Consider the following 22,551-nt stretch of genomic DNA (forward strand, 5'->3'; position numbering starts at 1 on the left):
GCTCCACTATTGGGTGCATGTGTGTGTGTGTGTGTGTGTGTATTATATATATATATTATATATATATACATAGTTATGATTCTTTAATCATCATGTAACCTCTTTGCCTCTTTTTATAGTTTTTGACTTAAAGTCTGTTTTATCTAAGTATAGCTAGACTTGCTTGTTTTGCATTTCTATTTGCATAGATTATCTTCTTCTATCCCTTCACTTTCAATCTATGTGTCTTAACAGGTGAAGTCAGTTCCTTGTAGGCAGTATATAGTTGGATCGTTTTTTTTTTTAAATCTATTTAGCCAGTCTATATCTTTTACTTGAAGAATTTAATCTGTTTATATTCAAAATTATTACTGATAGGTGAGAACTTATTCATGTCATTTAAAAAATTTTTTTCTGGTTGTTTTGATTATCTTTTGTTTCATTCTTTTCTCTTATTATTTATCATTGCTGTTTCATGGTTTTCTGCTATGGTAACATTTGTCTCCTTTTTCTTTCTTATTTGTGTATCTATTCTACCAATGAGCTTTATGTGACTAGATGCCTTTCTTTTACTCATTTAAAAATTCTCTCTTTGGCTTTTTATAGTTTGACTATCATGTGCTTTGGAGTAGACCCTTTAGGGTTAAATCTATTGGAGATCTTTAAGCATTCTGTATATGGATTATATATATCTATTGCAAGACTTGGGAAATTTTTAGCTATTATTTTGTTAAATAGGTTTTTATATCTTTGCCCATCTACTTCTGGAACTCCCAAAATTAAAATACTGGTTACTTTCTTTCCTTCCCTTCCCTTCCCTTCTTTCTTCTCCTCCCCCCTCCTCCTCCTTCTCCTCCTTCTCCTTCTACTCCTTTTCTCCTTCTCCTCCCTGACTAGGTTATTTCAATAGACCTATCTTTAAGTTCAGAAATTCTTTATTCTCGATCTAGTCTATTGTTGAATCTCTTTATTTATTTTATTTCGTTCATTGAATTATTCATTTCTAGAATTTCTGTTTGGCTCTTTTTGTGGTATCTATCTCTTTGTTGAATTTATCATTCAGATAATGAATATTTTTCCTGATTTCTATGTTTTCTTGTATCTCACTGAATTTCTAATATTATATTTTTGAATTTTTTAAGGCATTTCATTGATTTCTTTTTTGTCAAAATCTGTTGCTGGAGAATTATTGTGTTTCTTTTCATGTTTCTTGTGTTCTTATGTTGATATCTTCACATTTGGTGTAACAGTCATTTCTTCTAATTTTATGCATTGGCTTTCATGGAGAAAGGCTTTTTCCTATAGATGTATTCATAAATGTTGGTTTGGTGGGGCTTTGATTATGGTGGACTTAGTAATATAGTCTTCAAATGATTTTTTCAGCTATAATCAGTGTTAGTGGTGTCTATGAGTTCCCCAGTGGCTTAAGCTATGGTTGTTATTAGAGGCTGTGGTGAGGCTTTGCTCAGGACAGGGATCCCAGGTAGGCCAACCTTTGGGCCCCAGAAGTGGCAGGAGTGGTCTAGGCATTCTGGTCCTTGGGCTTCCATGAGATATATGTTATGCAGGCACCAGTGGTAGCAGGTCTGTGTGGGTTGATCCTTGGGCCTCCAAGAGACTTTCTCAGGTACCAGCAGTGGTAATTGTGGGCTAAATGGGTAGGTGGGTCCTCAGGGCCCTGGGTGGCCTATGTAACCTTGGTGATTGCAGTAGTGGTGGTGGTCTAACTATTGAGATTCCAAGTAGCATGTGTAAATGCCAGCAGTGGTGGCCATGGGCTGGTCAGGCCCATCCTCAGGCCCCTGGAAGATACGCATAGGTGCCAGTGAAGGTAGGCAATATGATTCCCAGGCTCCTGCATGTTGTGTGTGGATGCTGGTGTTGCCAGGTGGGGTGTATATGTCCTCAGGTCTCCTGTTGGTGCACACAGGCTCAGGCTGCAGCAGGCTGAGTAGGTTGACCCTCAGGACCTTGTACAGCATGCTATGACACAGGAGGCAGTGGCAGAAGGTGGGTTGACCCTAATCTTAGGCCTCCAGATGGTGTGAGTAGATGCCTGCCGTGTTGGGTAGGGCTGGCCAATCCCCAGTCCCCCAGAAGGCATGCCCAGGCACCAGCTCAGTTGCAGTGTGTGGGGTCAAACTCCTCAGGCCTACAGATGGCACACACAGGTGCTACCGGGAGGTCAGGAGAACCTGTCCTTAGATTCTGTGATAGCACCTGGTCATGCCTATCCCCAACACCTTTGAAGGCTCATGCAGGTGCACAGTGGCTCTGCTGCCAAAAGAAGGGGAAATAGTATTGATGTCACTGGCAGGACCCCAAGCCAGAAGCTCCCTGGCTCTGTGGAGCATGTGCTTTGCCTCCCTTGGTCTTGGGGGCAGCTTCCCTGTTGTGCTGCACCATCCAGTCCCCAGGTTGCAAGACACTGTGTGGGCTAGAATGCTGGGGACACTGCCAGCATCACAATGCTGTGGCCTTCTGAACGGACATAGGGGGATGTAAGTGGGGCTCTAGGGATGTGGAGATGCAGAGGCTGTTGGGCCATAAGGCAGGATGCAAGCTAGTGGGGCCTGGGATCAAAATAAGCACTGTACTACAGCTGCTTAGGTCTAAGAGGATACATGGGACTCTGCATGAACTCCCTGTCTGTAACAGTGATGTTCATGGACTCCAGGAAGCTCCTTACACTAGTCTCAGGGCCCATAGGAGCTGACAGGCTCTCCCATGGCTAGGATCGCAGGAGTCTACAGTAGGAATGTGGGCCACTGGTGATTTTTTTTGCTTACCTTTGTCCCACAATGGGGAATCCTTACCAACTCTGAGCCAATCCCAGATGGGCCAGCTGCTTCTCTTTTTTTATCCTTCCATGCTTCAGAGGTTCCCTGTCACTTTCCTGCTGAACGCCAATGCTACCTCTTAGACACTCTCTTCAATGTGTTATTACGTATTTGCTGTTTTGGTCCCTTTGTGGAAGAAGCGAGTGCCTGCCAGTGTCCCTAGTCAGCTGTCTTGAAGCCCCTTTCCTTCCATTTTATATTGGTTCCCATGTACATAATTATATTATCTACAAATAAAAATGTTTCATTTCTTCCTTTTCCTTTTTTTTTATATTTTGTGTTTCTTTTTCTTGCCTTATTGGACTGCTAGGACCTCTAATACACAATAAGGGCTGTTGAATAAAATGATTGATAAAAGATCATTCTTACCTTGTTTCAGCACTGAAAGTAAAAACATTCTTTTACCAGAAGTATGATGTTTACTGTTAACTATACAACTTTATACCTTAAGTTTTATTTTTTATATTTTATCAAAATGAATTATCCTTTCTATATTTTTTGGATTTAATTTTCTCTGATTTTCTATAAGGTTGGAATTGCCCTTGTTTATTTTTGGAAAAGTAAAAAAATATGAGTTTCAGATTCCTATATTCTTACCAGGAAACCATATTTTAATTCTGAACAGCATCTATACTGTATCTCACTGATAAGGTATGACTTTAGGTTCCTTATACTCAGCAAATGAGGAGAAAGAAGAAAGTTTCAAGATGCAAATGTTAGGAGAAAAGCAAAAATTTATTCTCACAGGATTTTCATTTTATTTGTATGGTTTAGGAGATAGGTGCTTTCTAAAGTTGCCTGCACTTGCAGGATATTAACTGATACAAAATAATTGCACTAACTACATTCTTTAATCTGGAACTTCACTGGCTAGTGCACTTTCAATCTTCACTGGATTGGCCATCTTCTCACATATCATTTTTTTTCTTATATCACATTTATAATAATAAACATATTGTCCACTTAAATATCCACAATACTTGTTATTGAAGTCAGTTGTGTTTCTTATTTCCCTGAAAGAGAAAATAAAGAACTACATTTGGCAAGTCAGATGTTTGAAACATATTTACAAAAAAAAAAATTTACTTTTCCAACAAGACATTATTGCCCCTGGGTCTGTATGGTGAAAGCTAAATTTGATTTAATGTTCAGAATATCAAGAATGTACAAGTTTGTTGTCTGTATTGATTAATATGCAATGTCAAATGCTGGTTTGTTTCTCCCTGCTTTCCCTACTTTCCCACATCTGGAGTATTTACTCTCTTTCACTTCCAGGCTTAGCACCCCACCTCTTCCACTGCTAATATGAGTTAGAGTTCCATTCCATAAAATTCTCTAGTCTAACTGACTCAGTAGTATATCTTTGACATTGTCTTCCTAAAGTGTTTTTATAATCACCAAAATTGGGAATAACCTATGTATGACACAAGCTCAACGTCATTTCCAAATGACATTTCCTTCTAGACAGTTTTCAGAGATTTTTACTCTGAAGTTCTCACTAATTACCAGCACACATACTAGATTAATGAACAAGGACTATGTACTAAGGAAAAATTTGTAAATTAAAAGTATCTACCCAAATAAAAAGAAGTCATTATATCAAAAATACACTTGCATTTGCCATATATTTATTGCAGCACAATTCACAATTGCAAAGACATGGAATCAACCTAAGTGCCCATGAACTGATGAGTGGATAAAGAAAATTCCACACCATGGAATACCACTTAGCCATAAAAAAGAATAAAATAATGTCTTTTGCAACAACTTGGATGGAACTGGAGGCCATTATCTCAAGTGAAGTATCTGAGGCACATAAAAACAAACATCACATGTTCTCACGTATAAGTGGGAGCTAAACAATGGCTATACATGGTTACACAGAGCGGTATAATGGACACTGAAGACTCAGAAGGGGAAGGGGGGAGAGGGCTGAGGGATGAAAACTTGCCTACTGGGTACAATGTGCACTATCCAGGTGATGGGTTCTCTAAAAGCCCAGACTCCATCATTACACAATTCATCCATGTAACAAAAACACATCTGTACCTCCTAAATCTATTGAAATAAATAAACCTTTTAAAAATAAATTAATTAAAAATATTATCTTTTGGATAAATGCAACATCAATACCTAGGTCAGTAAATAATGACCATCAATCAATAAAGAAATTCACCAATTAAGTTTTTTTTTTTTTTTTTTTTGAGACAGAGTCTCACTTTGTTGCCCAGGCTAGAGTGAGTGCCCTGGCATCAGCCTAGCTCACAGCAACCTCAAACTCCTGGGCTCAAGCAATCCTCCTGCCTCAGCTTCCCAAGTAGCTGGGACTACAGGCATGCGCCACCATGGCCGGCTAATTTTTTATATATATATCAGTTGGCCAATTAATTTCTTTCTATTTATAGTAGAGACGGGGTCTCGCTCTTACTCAGGCTGGTTTTGAACTCCTGACCTTGAGCAATCCGCCCGCCTCGGCCTCCCAAGAGCTAGGATTACAGGCATGAGCCACCGCGCCCGGCCACCAATTAAGTTTTTAAGAATAAGGTTCCTTGTTTGTGGTGATAAAGTTATTTATTTATTTATGTCATTTATTATCAACCCCTTTCCAGAAACAAGCCCCAAAATAACATTGAGAAGAAAAAACAAAAGGAAATTATTTATATATATATACATGTGTCATAATGTATTTTTCTGAATTAACACATTTATATAATACATTTTTCTGTATTACATAATAATTTAAAATATCCACAATGTTTTCCATTCCATTATAGATTACTCTCCCATTTGCAATAAATACAAAAAGCACATGTATATTCTACTTTTTTCAAAACAAGATTCCATCTATACTCTCTTGTAACGCACACATCACCTTTACCCTAGTCCTTTACTCCAAATGAGACCTTTAAAATATATATCCTTCTCCCCTCCATTTGTATGTTGTATCATCACCAACCACCAGTGATAGGGCCACCTTGTCTTTCTGACCCACAGTCCTATAGCTACCATTTCTATGTGAAGGAAAAAGCAAACAAATAAAACAAAACAAGAATTTGTGTTTGTGGTGTGGTTCAATGTGATGAGCATGCAGAGACCTCAGTGCCCAGACTCAGAGTGGCAGCACCTCAACACACTGCCTCTGAGCAACCTCCTGCCAAAATTGTCATCAACTAAAAAATATGTCTTAAATAGTGAGCTTCCAACAGTATCCAGCAGATTGGAGCTCTGGCTTCTTTCTTTAGTCTGGTACTATTTGTTTCTAAAATTTCAGGGATTATAAAACACAAATGAAATTTTGGCACTGTTTTTATATAACACCTTGATGTTTTCCATTACAAGCAGAGCAAATAAAATCATTTATAATAGGGTGTTTATAACCACATTCCTCAATGTATTACATAACAAATTGTTTTCTATATAAAATGTATGTGAGATACCATGCCAAAGTTTATTTTATCACCTTTGACCTGAAATGCTCTAGCCAGTCTCTAAATTTTTTATTCAAAAATGCTCATTTTTAATGTCAGTTATAACAAAAGTTCAAAAACTAAAATTTATTTTTGGTTATTTTATGTATTCTTTTTTTTTTTGAGATAGTCTTGCTTTGTTGCCCAGGCTAGAGTGAGTGCCATGGCGTCAGCCTAGCTCACAGCAACCTCAAACTCCTGGGCTCAAGCAATCCTGCTGCCTCAGCCTCCCGAGTAGCTGGGACTACAGGCATGCACCACCATGCCTGGCTAATTTTTTCTATATATATTAGTTGGCCAATTAATGTCTTTCTATTTATGGTAGAGACAGGGTCTTGCTCAGGCTGGTTTCGAACTCCTGACCTCGAGCAATCCGCCCACCTCGGCCTTCCAGAGTGCTAGGATTACAGGCGTGAGCCACCACGCCTGGCCCTATTTTGTGCATTCTTACTGAAGCATTTATCACACTATGCTCTTTTTATCTCCAGAATTATTCTAACAGTCTGTACATATAATTGATGATTAAGTAACTTTAAAAAATCAATCTTTCATTCATCTTTGAATCACAGATATTAGCACAATATTAAGTATTTGTTAGAGTTCAGTGACTTTTGTGAACTTCCATAATTTTCTTAGAAAAAAAGCATTATTTACAGAAATTCTCCATAATTTGTTTACTATAAATTGTTTAGTGACTTGTCAAAATAATAACAAGACATTTGTGGCAACTTTCTGCATTTTGAAATACATCAAAGAAACCTAATAGAAAAGGGTTCTTTAAAAATGCAATTTCAACTTAAGCTAATTTTAATTGGAATATTGGAATGCACAATATTCCTGAGCAAAATATGTCTACTCAAACTTAACTGTCAAATTTTAAAAATAATGGTTACTTACCAGTCAGGGGAGTTGACTATCTCATCCAACTTAAAGTAGATGTAATTTTCTCTGGGAGATAATCCCAGCCAATAGTCATATAAATCCCGGGATTTTATAAAGTCCTACAGGAAATAGAGATTGTCTGTTTAAAAAACTGTTTCCTATTTTTGTACATTGCCTTATAATGTCATTTCTCACAAAATACTGTTTTAAGGTAACATATTTGACATTGCACTACTACTTTTCAATGTCATTAAAAGAAATTGAAAGAAGGTACTCCTTATTATATGATTTTGACATTTTTTTTACAATATTACTTCCTGTCTTAAATGAAGAAAGGACCTACCAATCCATGTATAGCTTTAAGTTTAGGTCAATGAAAAGTCCATAAATTTTATGATTCAAAAATTTTAGCAGTAAATACTCAGTCCAGGGGCAAAGAAGGTGGTTAATAACTGTAAAGAAAAGGTAATAGAAACAAAAAGAGTAGGAAAAAATACAGCAAACTCAGATGAGAGAGGTTATAGAATAGGATTTAGAAATAGCTCAGAATTTTGTAGCCAAAGTGGCAGCTATATAGTTTTTTTTTTTTTATTTCAGTCTTGAAAAAATTTTTTTGAGTAAGTCACTATGAATGGATTATTTGAAAATAATCTGATCAGAAAAGAGCTTATGGATTGATTTTACCTGTTCTATAAAAGATAACAAAGTTTCTTACAGTAGGGAAGCTGAGACTTTTAGGAAAATGTAATTTTCCTTAAAAATATACAATTACTTTCTGAAAGACCAGGAATGTTAACTAATAATTGTAATATGGAGATGTCATTTAGACATGGGGGAAAAAAAGAAAATAAATAAAGCTACCAGAGAACCCATTTTTTTCCTGGGACCCAAGGACTCAATGTAATATATCTGGTTGGCATTTGCCTTTTGCTGTCTCATCTCAATTCTACTTGTTTATACATATTTTATGAGATCCTAGTATAACTTGGCTTCTTCTCTTAGTAAATGAAAAAATCTTAATACAAAACAGTAGAAACCAGACTTTTGTGGTTTTTATGGCATTAAATAATCTCTAAATCTCAAAAATCATCTCTAGATCCTTTTTTTTTACATAATCATATGGAAATTATGTTCTGAGATTTGATTTCAGAGTTCCAATTTGTAAACGTTCATAGACTTGTAGATTCTGGGTGCCCCATATCTACTCATCTATCCATCATCTTCTATGAATCTTTTGATGATAAGGTCCTAAGCTAAGCTTTTATATGATTTGCCTTGACTATAATTCCTGACATAAATGTACAAAGTCTCAGTCAACCTCACACATACTCCAACTAAAATCAGCTAGAATCATGATTGAGTGGATCCAAGTCTTCCCAACATGCCCTACCGCTCTCCATCCTATGATGGGAAAAGTATTTTTCCTCCTCAAAAGAAGAAAGACGTGGTTTTACCAATGCACTCTTGCTGTTAATCTTCAATAGTCTGGCATTCTGAGAAGCACATTGCTTTTCACTCTTTTGCCATGTTTGAATATTATCATATAGAAGATAACAGTTGTCTTCATGCCACAACCATTTCTTTGGACAAGGTTTACATTTGTGCTCTGGAAGAAGAACATAGTTTTATTTGGTTTGTGTTGATAGTTTTTACCATTCTTATTATTTCTTTTACTCTGTGTGACATGGATCAAATTTACTGTTTCTTCTCTTTTACATCAAAGGGGAAGAAAATGAATCCTGTATTGTAGATGCCTGTATATCACTATAATGTGTCAGAAACAAATCTTGAACAATAAATTTTAAATTAAATACTTGGATTCAAGTGTATCTTTCTGTGTCAATCTCCCTTTGTCAGTTTTTGTATGCTTTAATGGCAATAAAAATGAATCATGGGAAACATTCTGTACAGAAACAATCAACCCTACACACCTATACTAATCCTGCCTCCTCCAACCTCTAGCTCTCTGACTTAGTGAATATTTGAGAGGCTTCTCAGGAGCACAAGAAATATATTTTAACTACAGTAAGTACAGAAATTTATAGATATTATAAGACCACCTCCCCCAAATCCCAAAAGTAACACCTCAGTTTATTTATTTTCTATGGACTCTTTGCTATCAATTATTGCCTGAAATTTAGGAATGAAGTCACCTATAAAGAGGTGTCATTTCCTCTCTATCTTCTGTTGACCTAGGTGCCCAGAACAACTGTAGTTAACGAAAGAGAAACTGTATTGTGTTTTATTGTGTAACTGTCATTCTCTGATAATTTCAGGGCCTGTAATTATTATTGCTTGTTTTTGTTTTTCTTCTAACTACATGGAAATAGCAATGAGTTCTCTGTCAACCACATTTAATTCCTTTCCCCAAATAAATGCTTCCCAGGGAAAGGCTGATAGCTATTAATGAAATGATTTTTTTTCTTTTATTAAGTTTTATTTCACAGACTTAACCAATACATGTTAAAAGCAAGTTACATTTTTTTAGCGTATTATGGGTGTACAAGTGTTAAGGTTACATATATTGCCCATGCCCCCCCCTCACCCCTTGAGTAAGAGCTAATGAAATGATTCTTAACGGACTCTATAGTTCATTGTCTAGCAAATAACTCCAAGAGCAATCAATGGTTACCTTGTTCTTTTCTATATAGCTCATAACATAATTTAGTGGCTATTTTTTGCAGTGTGATGGAGAAGTTCCTGATCTTGTTGGAGCTACTTATGTTATTCATCAATTGTAGAGAAACATTTCTCTGAAGTTCTTCATTCATATTTTGTAGTTTATCCAATTTTTCCATGTCTATCTTCAAAGTTCTGTAAACTACAAATAAAAAAAAAAGAAATGACAAAGAATTTTAAACCCTCAACAGAGCCATCACCCTTTATCTTTTTTGGAAGTTGTATTAAGAAGGCTAGAGGGGTAGGGAAGCAGTTACTTTGAAGGAGTGCGGGAAAGAGACTAGGTACCACAAAGTAAGTCTCCTTTGTGGGCATGTCACTTATCATTATTGCAATGCTTCAATTCGAAGAATAAACTTTGGTTATAAAGTTCTTGAATTTCTAGGTGCTTTCCCTTTCAATCAAAACAAAGTTAGTACATACACTTGCTTCCTAAGACCCCCAATCCAACGAGCAGCAGAAGGCATAGGAGAGTCAGGAACAAGGCTGTGTGACGCCATACATGGGAAGGAGGAGGAGGTGCTGTAGAGAGAAAAATTAAAGCAAAATTAACAAAGAGTAACAAATGGTATACTCCTTCATTTGACTTATTTATCCATCCATCTATCCATTCATTCATTCATCTGCCTTTATTTCTTTCCTAACATGTCAATTATAAGGAAATGTCATTTGCTAGAAACTAAAGGATATCTTAAATCTTTTTGAAGTGTAAGTCAAAAATATTTGGTTCATTGTTTTGCAAGGAAACTGATTCTCACAGAAGAACCTGTTAACTGGTAGACTGATTCAAGAAACAGAGAGGCAAAAACGGGCTTTATATTGAGGGCAGGGAAAACCAACTAAACTAGAAAAAGTGTATTTTTTTTTTGTACAAATTTAGGGAAAGTGAGTAACTGGCAGCAAACAGAGAAGTAAATCTAAGCAGTCTTTGAGTAGAAAATTGTCCAATGTCAGAGAAAACAATTTCAGTTGTTTATGTGTTCCCCTGATAATCCTGAGAGTTTGGCTGCAGAACATACACGATAGGCTGTCTCTTGTATTAATAATATCGCTGAGTGTCCTTCCAGCAGCCTTTGATCTTAGTCCAGATGGACAGCATTTCTTCATTAGACTTTTTCAGTATTCTTCATGTTTTTTAGTAAGAAACTTTATTGATCACTTTCTTTTCTATTGAACAGTGATGCCCAGAACAGATCATTTTCCTATTAAAAAAAAACAGGAAAATGAACTTTATATCATGAATTAATTATTCTTAAATCTCTATGATTTAAATGATCATAATGTGTATATGTAAAGACTAGATATTTAAAGAAAATACCTTTCCAGGATTACATGATAATCTTACTATATGCATACTTTTGAGCTATTTCTTACATTTCACAGTTGATGGTGCAATAATATTGTGAAATCCAGAGAGAATTGCTAATAAAACAGGAAACTTAACTTCTTTAGACTTTTGAAAATAGCTACTAGTGAAAGAACTATGTGGTCAAGATTTTATCTAAGATTAGATTATAAATTTAAGTATATCTCTCTTAAAATTGTTTTCTCATTTATGTATGAATTTAGTTATTCGAAAGTTACCTATTGAGTACCTTCTGTATATACCAGACACTATTCTAGGTACTAACAATTCAGAAGTGAGCAAGACACATAAGTCTCTGCTCTCGTGGAGATAAATTATAATTGTGAGAGGAGATGGATGAATAGACACACACACACACACACATATAAATGATAGATAACAGACAAATAAATAGTAGATAGATCAGTTGATCTCAAATTGGGCTATGGTTTGCAGAGATTTGAAGGTGAGTTATATGAGAGAGAAAATAGTTCAGATCTTATGAAAAACAGGAGCCACTATGCAAAATCAGTGGGAAGAACATTACAGACAACAAGAACATCCAGTTCAAAGGAAAGGTTTCTATTTGAAAAACAGAATAAATTTCATTTTTTTGTGGCTATAGAATTGTGGTCAATGTGAGAAATGGTAGAAGAAGTTTTTAAAATAGGCAAGAGACAGATTATTCACAGCCCCTTTTGCCAGAATAAAGGAGCTGGATTTTTTGGGACACCACTGGAAAGATTTAATAAGGAGGGAAAAATAACCATATTGGTTTCTTACAAAGATCACTGTGTGTACATATTGAGGATGAATGTGGAGTTGCAGTATTGAAACAGGGAGAAGAGTAAGAAACCTATTGCAATCTACCATGTGAATGAGAATAGTAGCTTGATTTACTAGTGTTAGGGAATTTAATGATCCATATAAAGGGAATTTTGAAGTTAGAATCTATAGCATAAATTTACAAAATTTTTGACTTCAAAAAGTTGGTAAATAAGATAAACACATTTACAGGTGGTAAATCTCATAGTGACAAAAATCACAATACAGTCTTTAGGGACAGGATACTTAGCTTTGAATCCTGGTTCTACTGCTTATCACTTGTGGGACCCTAGGCAAGATATTCAACCCATCAGTGTCTCAGTTTCTGCATTGGAAAGAGAAAGAAAGAGAGAGAGAGAGAAAGGAATAAAAAGAAAGAGGAAAGAAAGGAAGGAAGATAGAAAGAAAGAAAAGAAAAGAAGAAAGAAAGAAAAGAAGAAAGGAAGGAAGGAAAGAAAGAAGAAAGGAAGACCAAGATTGCAAAGTATCAGAGATTAAAGGATACTTTTGTAATGCAATTAAAACAGTGCTGGCACATAGCAAACACTTGGTGATTGTATTTAAATATGTGCTTATATGTTTATTTAATGAGATGAGGATGGCTGGAGAGAGAGAGAGACCATTTTGGAAGAAAAAAAATAAATATTTCTATTTTTGCCATTTTAAATTTAAGAAGAAATTAGAACTCCACGTGGAAAGGTGAAATAGGCACTTGTATTTTCCAGTCCTGAGATACGGTGAACGGTCCTAAGGATGTATGTGGGAGTAATCCTATTCAAAGCCAAATGACTGAGGGAGGAAACCTTGAAGAGCATATTGAGTGACACAAGAAAAGAGAACCCAGAACAGAGGCCTGGAGTAGTCCATCATCTAGAGTTTGAATTAAGGAGAGAGTCAAAAAAGACGACGGAGAAGGAGCTGCCATTGTGATAGCAGAGACCATGAAGACGTGTCTAGGAGGATGAGCAAAGAAAGTGTTTAAAGAAGGACGGTTCAACTTTGTGAATGCTGCAGGCAAGTAAAGTAATGAAAGAACACTGGGATGAAACAGGGAGACCCTCAGTGACCCAGAGAAGTACAGTTTCCATGAAACCATGGGGGCAGAAGCCTAATGGAGTTGGCCGAGAAGGAGCTGCAAAGTGAACTGGGAGTCAGTGACCAAAGGCAAGGCTCTCAAAAAGTTGAACTGTGAAAGGAAGCAAAGAAATGAAATAATCATGGAGAGGTTTAAGGGGTTGAGCATGGACTGTGTTTTGTTTGAACAGGAGTAGGAGAGCATGCTAGAGCACTAAAAAGGGATAATTAGAGAAGAGAGACTAATGACGCAGGAGAGAAAGGAAAACCTTACAGACGTGTGTCTTTGAGAAGAACACACGGACTGAAATTCAGAATAAAACAAGGAGCTGTTCTTGGGTTAGAGTAACTACTTCACAAATTGTATCTGGAAGGAAGGAAGATATTATCAGAATGGAAATTTTGGTAGTGGAAAGAAAAAGTATAGAATGAAGTAGGAGGAAAGATGAGAATAAACAGAGCTTGAAAATTTGTGTATTTTTCATCAGCAGTATTCAACTGTGGGGCACAGAGTGGGTGAATATTTGGGTTTAACCAGAACAGGAGTTCTTTAAGGAAAAAATAACATACATTGGAGGGAGGTAAAGGTAGCTATTACATAATACAAATGTATATTATGTAATATAGACTCCAGGCTGGATAAGGAAGATTAAGAAAGTGAACAAGACATGGATTCAAGATTTCCATGGAGTCACGGAATTTCCGTGTTGGGAATTTAATATAAGGTGGCTTGGTAAGAAAGGAGGTGGGAAGCAGTGTGATAGGGTACATAAAGGATAATTGTTGGTAATATTAGTTTCATGGTATGCCATCCTCTTTCACAATATTAAAGAAGAACAAAAAACTAGGAAATGAAGACAGAAAATATTGTAAAATCCTTTAGACCCTTCTTCTTTCAAAAAAAGGAAAAGCCCACAGAACTAACTTGATCTCTATCCTTTATTAAGATTTACTGTGCTAATGATAAATAAATCCAAGATCTAACAATGAAATTTCTGTTGTTAGCAAAGCCAGAATTGTAAAGATATTACACTCTGTGTGTGTGTGTTGGGGGGGGGATTTAAAATAATATATGACAATTCTTCTGTCACTCTCTTTTAATTTCACTGTTTCTATCACCCTCCGTGTTCTCCCCACCCACTGTTTATTTTTAACTCAAACAGACTGATTTCAAGAATAGATACACTATGGTAGATTACACTCCAAAAGGCTAGGAGCCAGAAGATAGGAACTATATATAATAAAAGAAATATGGGATTATAAATATGATGAAGATTAGACTCCTGTTGAAGTAAGAAATGAAAGTCAACACAGATGGTCCAGACTTGTATCATGATTTAAATTAGAACTGAAAAATACAAAGCTTCCAGGTGCAGTCTGATTTTGAAAATTAAGCTTTGCAGTATTTCTTTACTTCTTTTCCTTTTTTATTTCTTAATGATTTATTTGATTTAACTTAATATCTTTTATTTTTTAGTAAGTTAGGAAAAATTCCCTAAGAGATATAGGGGAAATTTTACACATTTTACATATGTGTCTAATTTGGTAGATAGTCAAATGAAATCTTTGAAAAATCCCTCTGACTGTCTGTTTCTCTCTTTTACACACACACACACACACACACACACACACACACACACACACACAAAGCCTTTTCTTATAAAAAAGAAAAAACACAAAATTATGACTTTCCTGGACAACATATGTTCCTTGTTCCGTGGCTTCATCTCATAGGAGTAAAAAAAAAAAAAAACTTTACAAAACCCAGTCATTTGAAAAGTCCTGTCCCAGTTATTTTTTTTTTATTTCCCTCCTCTCCCGCCTGTCCCAGTTATCTTGAGTATAATACCAAAAAACAGAAAATTTTTAAAAGATTGGGAGTGTTCAAAGCACTAAAAAATGTTTTTACAAAATCCTTTATGATCATTTTGTTTGGATGCCTTTGCTTAAATATGGAAAGATTAATTAAAAATTCAAATCCGATGATACCAATATCACTCACTAATACCTAAGGTGCAGAGATGTACCACTCATACCACCTTATAACACATCCATAGATCAAAATCTTACCTTTGTTCCCAAATTTGTCAAGTTTCTGGATATTTTCTGTCTTATTGGAGTCCTGGAATTTCAGATCTGCATAAGTAACTTCTTCAGACATTGATGTATATGCAAAGAAAGCGTGACCAACTGTGAAAAAAAAGCTAAGAGTAAGAAAACAGAGTTGAATGTTAAACAGGATCTATGATTTTAAATTTCTGTTTATAAACCTACCCTACCCAACACCCATAAGTTTGCAAACCAGCTGCAACCCATCTGTGGTCTCAGACAAGAACTATTGCAAAAGGGAACAACTTTCTTCCTCATATTTCTTCCTTTTCCTCGTTTCTATATGCCTACAGAAAGTAATTTTTGAAATTGTATTTGGACAGTAACATCAGTGTCATGCAAGGGTGTACAAATAACTAGCATCACATGGTGCAGATATAGCATAGGATTTATTGGAAAAAAACTTCCAGGCAGAGAAATCACAGAGAGGGAGCAGTTCTCAAACACTCACTAATTCACACCAGTAGCTTGTCTTAGATGTTCTGTATGTATCATGGTGAAGATACAGAGTAGAGTTGCCTTAGCTAGAAGTGAGCACTTCCAAAGAGAGTGAGAGAGTAAGCACCATCCCTTCATGCTGTCACATGGGTTTGCCTAAAAGGAGCTAGGGGGACACCTAGTTTCCCCAACAAGATATACATTAAGGAATCTAGGGCTCTGGAACAATGTCCAGGAATATGTATACTAATGGTCAAGGTCTGTATATTGAGTGCTCTAGGACCAGCCAGGAAAACTAAGATCAGCCTTGATGAATCTATAGAGACTCACTCCACCCATTTGAGCCAGTTCTTAGCTGAAGTACCAAAAGGGGAAGGGAATGAGTCTCCAAGGTCATCCAGATTTGGGTCTTATCATTGTGATTCAAAATTCTTAGTAGTCTTGATCTCATTTCTTGATCAACTATGCAAGTGGAGCTAAGGGGTGGGGAAAGACTGTTTTTAAGTTTTCCCCTAATTTTCATTAGTAAACCTTACTTTAAAATTCTTATTGGTATTGCCACATGTAAATAATAGAAAATGGATAGGCATTATTGGTTTTTTTACCATAAAAGAGAATGTATAAAGATTTTTTTAATTAATAAAAAATTGACTGCTTTATTATGTTAGGAGACATAGTAAAAATAAAAGGCTCTGTTTGTAAGAGCTGCTAAAAATAGGTGAAATAAATAAAAAGAAATAAAAAAATCACAGATACAAATTAACTAGAAATGTATACAAACAAAATCATAAACTTTAAAACTATCAAGGAAAAACTAACATAGAAAAACATGCTTTGGATTAGAAGTATCAATATTGTTAAAAATGCAATATTGTATCAATATTATAAAAAATAAGATCAATTACAAATTTATCAAAAAATTCAATGATGTCAATTCAATTAAAACACTAAAAGAATTTTTCTTGATACTTAAAAAGGCTATTGAAGCTCATATGAAAATATAGCCATGAAAATGTTAGCAGCAAAATTTAAAGGAAAATATATTCAAAACATATAATGACTATTTCATCCTAAGTACTAATGCTGGCTTCACCTTTATAACCTTTTGGCCAGGTCTTTTTATTATTAACCTTACTTTATACATGGGGAAGTGAGCTGCAAATTGGTTACGTTTTTATTCAACATCACACAGTTTGTAAGTGGTGGAGTTGAGATTCAACCAGAGAGTCCTGGCTGCCTTGTTCAAATACATATTCACATACTATCATCCTTCTTCTGGTGAAAAAGACTAACCCTCCAACCCTCCTAGACGGATCAAATATTTGTATATAAGGAATAAAAACATTGACATTTTAGAAGAAACACATATCTGTAGATTTATTTATCATCATCTTTGAGTAGAGAAAACCTTTCTAAACAAGAAAGAAAAAGAAGCCATTAAAAAGATTGGCACAACTGACAATACAAATATTAAATTTCTTTATGTGGCAAGATAAAATAAAAATACTGAAAAAATTGACAATATATATAACTATATGTTAAATAAATCATAAAGGGCTAATTTTATAAATTTACAAAGAGGTTATACAAATCAATAAGAAAAAGATGGTTATTAATAAGAAAATTGGCATCAATCATTGACAAGCTAATTATTTTCCTTTATTGAAAAGAATTAGTTAATAATTTAAAATTTTATTTCTATGGGATAACAAAACAAGATGATAGAGGCTTTTACTTTTTATTTTGTATCTTATAGTGCTCTTCTGTATATGGTTCCTTTCTATCTTCCTTTCTTCTTTCCTTTCTTCCTTCTCTTTCTACGTGGTCAATCTTCATATTCTAAGAGAAAAAAAATAAGCATTTAACAATGTATAAAAGGTAACAGAAATATAAATAATCTAGGTTAGTGCCCCAGTTTCCAACATAGAACCTAACTAAACATACATTGAAAGAATAAGGTATGAATGAATTAAAGTATCTCTCTGTTTGGGGGAGAGTGGGAGCCAGCTACTACATGGGCACAACGCATTCTGTGTTCTATCATTCTGTTGTTTCACATAGAAAGTTGTCATCTCTATGGAAAGCAGAGTATGCAACAAATTGGCAGGGGCAGCAAATGAAAACTTAAAAAGTCTGATTTACAATGTGTTCTTACTTGATGAAAATATTTGAGTAACCAAAACTCCATACAAAGTATTTGGTTTAATGCTAGCTAAAATGATTATTTCCACATGAACAAATTGAGATATGGGATTATTTACTGGTAGTGTCCTTCACAGCCTATATCAGTCTTGATTCTAGTCAAATACTAAAAGATGATCTTCAGACACAACTACAAATGTCTTCCAATATTAGACATAAATGATAAAATACTTATATTTTTGTGGGTTGGTACAATGGAAAGAAGGGAAAGAAATAGAAGTGAAGTGGTGACAAAATGGTGACAAAAATTCTAAGACATGTACCTTCACAGTCATAATTTAAGAGTTAAGAGACCACAGTGACAGTGATATACTCAGGTACAAAAAGAAACTCACTGTTGGTGTCCAAAATTGAAAACAGGATATACATTAAAAGAGGAGTTTGAAGAGAATAATAAAAAAAAAAATGGGACATTGGTTGTTGCCCATTTTTATGTCTTCTTTTGAGAAATATCTATTCAGATCTTTTGCCCATCTTTTAATTGGATTATTATTATTATTTGCTATTGAGTTGTTTGAATTCCTTGTATATTTTAGTTATTAATCCCTTGTCAGATGGGTGGCTTGCAAATATTTCCTCACATTCTGTGGGTGGTCTCTTTACTTTGTCTATTGTTTCTTTTGCTGTATGAAAGATTTCTAGCTTGAGGTATCCTAATTGCCTGTTTTTGCCTTGGTTGCCTGTGCTTTTGAGGTCTCACACAGAAAATCATTGCCCAGATCAATGTCCTGGAATTCCTCCATGTTTTGTTCTAGAGTTTATAGTTTCAGACCTTAGATTTAAGTATTTAATCCACTTTGATTTGATTTTTGTGTATGGTGAGAGATAAGAGTCTAGTGTCATTCTTCTGCATATGGATAACCAGTTTTCCCAGTACCATATATTGAAGAGATTGTCCTTTCCGCATTGTATGTTCTTGGTATCTTTTTCAAAGATGAGTTGAATGTAAATGTGTGGATTTATACCTGAGTTCTCTATTCTGTTCCATTGTCTATGTACCTCTCTTTTTTTCAGTACCATGCAGATTTGGTTACTACAGCTTTGTAGTAAATTTTTGAGATTCAGGTAGTGTGATACCTCCAGCTTTGTTCTTTTTGCTCAAGATTTGTTTGGTTATTTTGGGTCTTTTGTGGTTCTCTGTAAATTTTAAGATGTTTATTCTATTTCTGTAAAGAATTTCATTGATATTTTAATGGAGATTGCATGAAATCTGTAAGTTTTTGGGGGTAGTATTGCCATTTGACCAATAATAGTTCTTACATTCCATGAGTATGGAATAGCTACCCATTTTTTGTGTCCTTTTTTTTTTTTTTTTTTTTGAGACAGTGTCTCGCTTTGTTGCCTAGGCTAGAGTGAGTGCCGTGGCGTCAGCCTGGCTGACAGCAACCTCAAACTCCTGGGCTCAAACAATCCTTCTGCCTCAGCCTCCCAAGTAGCTGGGACTACAGGCATGTGCCACCATGCCCGGCTAATTTTTTCTATATATATTAGTTGGCCAATTAATTTCTTTCTATTTATAGTAGAGACGGGGTCTCACGCTTGCTCAGGCTGGTTTCAAACTCCTGACCTCGAGCAATCCGCCCGCCTCGGCCTCCCAGAGAGCTAGGATTACAGGCGTGAGCCACTGCGCCCGGCCTTTTGTGTCCTTTTTAATTTTATACTTTTCCCTATAAAGATCTTTCACTGCTTTGGTTACATCGATTCCTACATATTTTATATTCTTTGTAGTTATTGTAAATATGATTGGTTTCTTGATTTCTTTTTCAGATTGTTCAGTGTTGGCATATATAACTGCTACTGACTTTTTTAATATTGATTTTATATCCTTCAACTTTACTGAATTCATTTATCAGTTCTAAAAGTTTTCTTTTGTGATCTTTAGGTTTTCCTAAGTATAACATCATATTATCTGTAAAGGAGGATAATTTGACTTCTTTCATTTCAATTTGGATGCCCTTTCTTTCTTTTGCCTAATTTCTCTGGGCAGGAATTTGAGGTTGTTGTGAGCTCGGCTGACAGTACAACACTCTAGGCTGGGCAACAGAGTGAGACTTTGTCTCAAAAAAAAAAAAAAACTTTTTTTAATTGAGACAAGTGAAAGTCAAAATGTGGGGGAGATGGAAATAAAAACTAAATTTTAGTTTTTGTCTCTTTTCTTTGTGATCTAAAATAAGTTGTCATCTCTTTAAAATAACTTGTTATATTTTATAAGCTGCATGATAACCACATGCAAAAATCTATAATACATTCACTAGAAAAAAAAAGCAATAAATAAAACATACTACCAGAGAAAATCATTTAACCACAAAGGAATATACTAAGAAAGGGAATAGTCTCAAAACAACCACATAAAAAGCAACAAATTGGCAGTAATAAGTCCTTGATCATGAATAATAACAATGAAAATGGTTTCAGTTATCCAATTAAAAGGCATAGTGGGAATGAATGAATAAAGGAACAAGATACTATATTCTGCCTGCAAGAAACTCACTTCACCTTTAAAGACACACAAAGACTGAAAGTGAAAGGGGGGAAAAGATTCTGAATGGTATCTTTTTTTCCTACAAAAGAGTTTTGTTTCTTTTTTTCTAGCATGCAGGTAGAATATAAGCAGTAAACCTTGATCAACTGAAGCCCCTCAAGTTGTTTTCTCAGTTGTTTTCATGTATTTTATAATTATCTTTTTGTAGAAGGTTTCATCTGATACAAGCTACAGTTCTATGGCCAGCATTAGAACTTTTCCTCTTGCCTTTTGTATAAAATGTATACTTTCTCCGTAAATATATATATATATATATACATATATATATGTATATATACATATATATATATATATATATATATATACTGCTTCAAACACAATACTGAAGACAGTTATTTTGGAGACATAAAGAACTAAACCTGAAGCAAGTCAGCATTGAATGAGTTAATTCTTGCCTCTCATTCTAGTCTTGACTTCAAAGGGTAGCTGAAATTTATTTCACTTCATAAACAGACACTTGAACGCATAAGAGGTCACTGTAGCCGATAGACACTGGCAGAGAAGACCCAGTTCCACTGGGCATGTTGAAAGCGGAAGAACATGTCACTTCCACTTTTACAACAACAAAGTAAAGCTGGATAATCTGCAAATTCATCACTTTTCTTAAATGTTTTCTCAGGCCTTCTGAGATCTGAGGTTGTACAGCAATTAATTAAGCTGAAATCCAAGGAAAGACAGGCACTTCCAAGTAGAGACAGGACATGGAATCTTGCATACCTGGAGTAAGACTTAACCCACAAAAGCTTTTATAAAGGACTCGGCTAAAAAATTTTTTTAACAGTTTGCTAAAGGCAGAGTGTGGGTTTGCCTGAGCTCGTAGAACCCCTGTAAGCTGCAGGCACAGATAAATCACGCTTGTAGTCACTTTGCAGACTTCACCAGATGCTGAAAGGTTGAGAGCAGGTTAGGAACTTCTAGAGAGGTTCCTGTATGTCACAGGCATCAGGGAGATGAACAGAGACACAAAGCGCCACCTGAAAATGTCTCCCACATTAAAAAATAAAAAAGCCTTTGGTCGACCTCAGAGCTGGGCGAGCGCGCGGAGCCTGCACCGGCCTAGACCCAAGTCTGAAACTAGGAGATGGCTGACCAGAACCCTGGGGGCATCAGCCCCCTCCAACATATGGTGGCCTCAGGCGCTGGGGCTGTGGTCACCTCCCTTTTCATGATGCCCCTCGATGTGGTGAAGGTCCGTGCAGTCTCAGCGCCCATCAGTGGCCAGTGAGCTGGTGTCTTCCTCCAGACTCGAGCGTCTCCTATGCCAAATGGAAGTGTCTTCTGTGCTGCAATGGTGCTTTCGAGCCCCTGTACCTGTGCCCAAGTGGTTCCCGCTGTGCCACCTGGTTTCAGGACCCTACCCGCTTCACTGGCACCGTGGATGCCTTCGTGAAGATTGTGAGGCATGAAGGCACCAGGACCCTGTGGAGCGGCCTCCCAGCCACCTGGCGATGACTGTGCCAGCTACCGCCATCTACTTCGCTGCCTACGACCAACTCAAGGCTTTCCTGTGTGCTCGAGCCCCGATCTCTGACCTCCACGCACCCATGGTGGCTGGTGCACTTGCCCGCCGGGCACCGTGACTGGGGTCTTCCCCCGGAGCTTGTGCGCACAAAGCCGCAGCCACAGCACGTGTCGTGCCGGGAGCTGGCTGCCTGCGTGCGCGCCGCGGTGGCCCAGGGCGGCTGGCGCTCAGTGTGGCTGGGCTGGGGCCCCACTGCCCTTGGAGATGTGCCCTCCTCAGCCCTGTACTGGTTCAGCTTTGAGCTGGTGAAGTGCTGGCTGAGCGGGCTCAGGCCGAAGGACCAGACGTCTGTGGGCACCAGCTTTGTGGCAGGCGGCATCTCAGGGACTGTAGCTGCGGTGCCGGCTTTACCCTTTGACGTGGTGAAGACCCAATGCCGGGTCGCATTGGGAGCAATGGAGGCTGTGACAGTGACACCCGTGCACGTGGACTCCACCTGGCTGCTGCTGCGAGGGATCCCAGCGGACTCTTTGCAGGCTTGCTCCCCAGGATCATCAAGGCCGCCCTCCTGCGCCATCATGATCAGCACTTATGAGTTTGGCAAAAGCTTCTTCCAGAGGCTCAACCAGGCCCAGCTCCTGGGCTGCTGAAGGGGAGGGAAGCGAAGACCCTGTCTTTCCACGGATGGGGCGAGCAGGAGAAGGAGG

The 22,551-nt window shown here is 36.7% G+C and overlaps 1 protein-coding gene and 1 pseudogene across 5 annotated transcripts in view; one reads left to right on the plus strand and one right to left on the minus strand.

Moving 5' to 3' along the window:
• Positions 1-3,535: 3,535 nt before the first annotated feature.
• CLEC12A (C-type lectin domain family 12 member A) overlaps positions 3,536-22,551 on the minus strand; it is a 50,890-nt gene continuing 31,874 nt past the window's right edge. For 4 of the 5 annotated variants that reach the window (XM_076007672.1, XM_076007670.1, XM_076007671.1 and 1 more), the window contains 7 exons: positions 17,374-17,477; positions 15,162-15,295; positions 10,271-10,369; positions 9,801-9,989; positions 8,623-8,774; positions 7,184-7,287; positions 3,536-3,832 (listed from right to left, as the gene is read on the minus strand). In XM_076007672.1, the coding sequence (XP_075863787.1) occupies positions 3,670-3,832; positions 7,184-7,287; positions 8,623-8,774; positions 9,801-9,989; positions 10,271-10,369; positions 15,162-15,295; positions 17,374-17,474 (942 nt within the window). In that variant the 5' untranslated portion in view covers positions 17,475-17,477 and the 3' untranslated portion in view covers positions 3,536-3,669. Of the gene's footprint in view, positions 3,833-7,183; positions 7,288-8,622; positions 8,775-9,800; positions 9,990-10,270; positions 10,370-15,161; positions 15,296-15,365; positions 15,474-17,373; positions 17,478-22,551 lie in introns of those variants that run through there. The other variant, XM_076007673.1, reaches the window with a different exon arrangement.
• Positions 21,464-22,494, plus strand: LOC105857537 (mitochondrial glutathione transporter SLC25A39 pseudogene; annotated as a pseudogene).

This window comes from Microcebus murinus, chromosome 10, assembly GCF_040939455.1.
Source record: "Microcebus murinus isolate Inina chromosome 10, M.murinus_Inina_mat1.0, whole genome shotgun sequence".
NCBI lineage: Eukaryota > Metazoa > Chordata > Mammalia > Primates > Cheirogaleidae > Microcebus > Microcebus murinus.